This window comes from Monopterus albus, unplaced genomic scaffold, assembly GCF_001952655.1.
Source record: "Monopterus albus unplaced genomic scaffold, M_albus_1.0 scaffold152.1, whole genome shotgun sequence".
NCBI lineage: Eukaryota > Metazoa > Chordata > Actinopteri > Synbranchiformes > Synbranchidae > Monopterus > Monopterus albus.
The window spans coordinates 27,158-29,564 of NW_018128032.1; the positions used below are offsets into that span (position 1 = coordinate 27,158).

Here is a 2,407-nt window from a genome sequence, read left to right on the forward strand (position 1 = left end):
TGCCCCAGCTGTTAATGGCCAGTGTGATGCAAAAGATGCCAATGATGTTCATGACAATTCCTGTCCTGGCCTGAAGAATGAAAAGAGATCTTAAAGCAATAGTTCAACATACTCTGGGAAACATACTTAATATTTTTTTTATTCTTTCTCATTTTCTTATTCATTTTTAATTATGAGAAGTTTGATAACCCTGGAGTTTTTATTTTAGCTTTGCTTAGCAAAAAGAGATGAAACAGGCTGGTGGAATGAAGTGGAAACAGACTGAGTCTGCTTTAAAGCTGCAACTTCATGCTTTTACATTTTTGGCTTTGTATTAAACAAGCAAAGTAAAATGTAGTGTGTTAATTAGTAATCTCTAGAGATCCTGCCAGGTCAATTTTTGCTAAGCTTGCACACAGTTAAGGTAGCTGTTTCTACTTGTTTCCATTCTTTACGCCTTGTTAATCTAACCTGTTGCCAGCACTAGTTTCATATTTACTGTAAAAACATCAAGATTCATTCAGACATGAAACAAAGTGAAATTTAGAAATTACAAAAAAACAACAGAGAAAGAACTGAAGTTCTGAGATCAGTCAGTGGCCGAGCTTACAAACACAGAGGCACAATCCCTTTCAGGTAGGTAGAAGGTTGAAATAATACCTAATGATAAAGATAGTTATAGTATGACTTCATTTTTTTCACCTTAATTTTGAAAAATGTTGGATATATTTAGATAAAATTGTAATGTTATGAAATTGCTAATATACAAGTAATATACAAGGGTTTCCTTGTTTTCTGACTTATCTACAATGCTATAACAGTGAATTATCATCTTAGACATGACCTAAAGCTCAAAACATGAGGTGTACATATGTTGTTGTACTTCTGTGCAGAAGCAACTCAGTTTATACACATCTCAAACTCTCGCTTGCAAGAACTCTCGCTTTTTTCGAACAAAATAAAGTATTATGTGATAGGATTTCCTTGACTGGTCATAATCTCCATGCAGCTGCATGTTCATGTGAGCTTGGCTGACATCCACCAGTGCCACTGTAAAAGCGGGATTTTTCGACTGCAGGTGGTTTTGTGGATATATTTTCCCTCCTGCTGCTGCGCTGTGACCAGAAGATGTGGAGAAAAATACAGGGCCTGAAGTTACTGCATGTCCGGGAATGTTCACGTATAGGGACTCGCTGTTTTACCTGACCAGGTCTAACCTACAAGCAGTCGGCCAGTGAAGCACCCTGGGGCAGTGAATGATCAACTCATCAATGCATGATTCCTCCAGAGCACAGTACCTGTTTGTTTTCACTGCTTGAGGCCAGTGTGTCTGCTGCATGTGATGTGTTGATGGTTAACCAGCGGATTAATAACCCATGATATTATTGTCAGTGCTATGTTTCTACCACTCAGTGGGACTTCACGGTAAGTAAAAAAAAAACAAACACACATTGAATGTGTGTTAATTCCTTGTTTCTGTAACAAGAGAGAATGTCAGGTTTGCCCGGCTGCACCTTCCTCTCTTCCCTTCCTCACTCTAGTCTGCTCCCATGCACTGATTGCAATATTCGACACACCTGCCACGCTTCCCTGATTATTCACCAGCTGCGCCTCGTTAGTTTCCCTCCATACTTATACACTGCTCACTGTTCACTCCACTGCCAGCTGAATCTACGTCTTCAGGCCCCTATTATGCTCGTTGTCTTTGTTGTGCTAGTACGCCAGTTACAAGTCTTCTGTGTTATTTGCACCTCTTTTTCGTCCCGCTGTTTCTTTCCTCCTCTACGGACCGCTCCTCTCGACCCTGGATCATCTCAGCCTTGCCAGCCTCCACCATACAGGTCGATGCACAGTCTCCTTTAACTGTCTGTACATGCTCCTGTCTCCTCAGCCACCATCATCCCTACCTTCACCAGCCCAGGAGTGATCCCAGCGTCTGCAGCCTGGTCCAGTATCATCCACCATACCACTCCCGCATCTGCAACGGGTCGTGCCTGTACTGTGGGGCTCCTGGACATCTCATTGCCCTCTGCCTGGTGTGGCCAAAAGAGTGGGCCCGGCAGTGATAGTGGGGACACTGACAGGCCGTTCCTCTACCTCCACCAGGCTGGGTACTAGCTGCCTCCTCCCCGTGCTCCTGGAGATAGCTGGTCAGGTGTCATCCTGCCATGCTCTCCTGGACTCTGGAGCCGGGGGTAACCTTATGGACCCGGCTTTGGTGGAGCAACTCGGCCTAACCGCCGAACCGCTTCCCCATGCGATAGAGACCCAGGCTATCGACGGCCGACTGCTGACCCAGATCACCCATCGGACTCCACCTCTCTGCCTCACCATCGCCAGCAACCACCAGGAAGACATCCAGTTCAACATTCCCGTTCCCGACACACCACTGGTTTTGGGTCACTCCTGGCTGGTGCCACACACCACC

The 2,407-nt window shown here is 45.0% G+C and overlaps 1 protein-coding gene across 1 annotated transcript in view; it reads right to left on the reverse strand.

Moving 5' to 3' along the window:
* slc13a5b (solute carrier family 13 member 5b) overlaps window positions 1–2,407 on the reverse strand; it is a 10,817-nt gene that overhangs the window by 745 nt on the left and 7,665 nt on the right. The window contains exon 12 of the mRNA XM_020614844.1: window positions 4–70. Coding sequence (XP_020470500.1) covers window positions 4–70 — 67 coding nt within the window. The remainder of the gene's footprint in view (window positions 1–3; window positions 71–2,407) is intronic.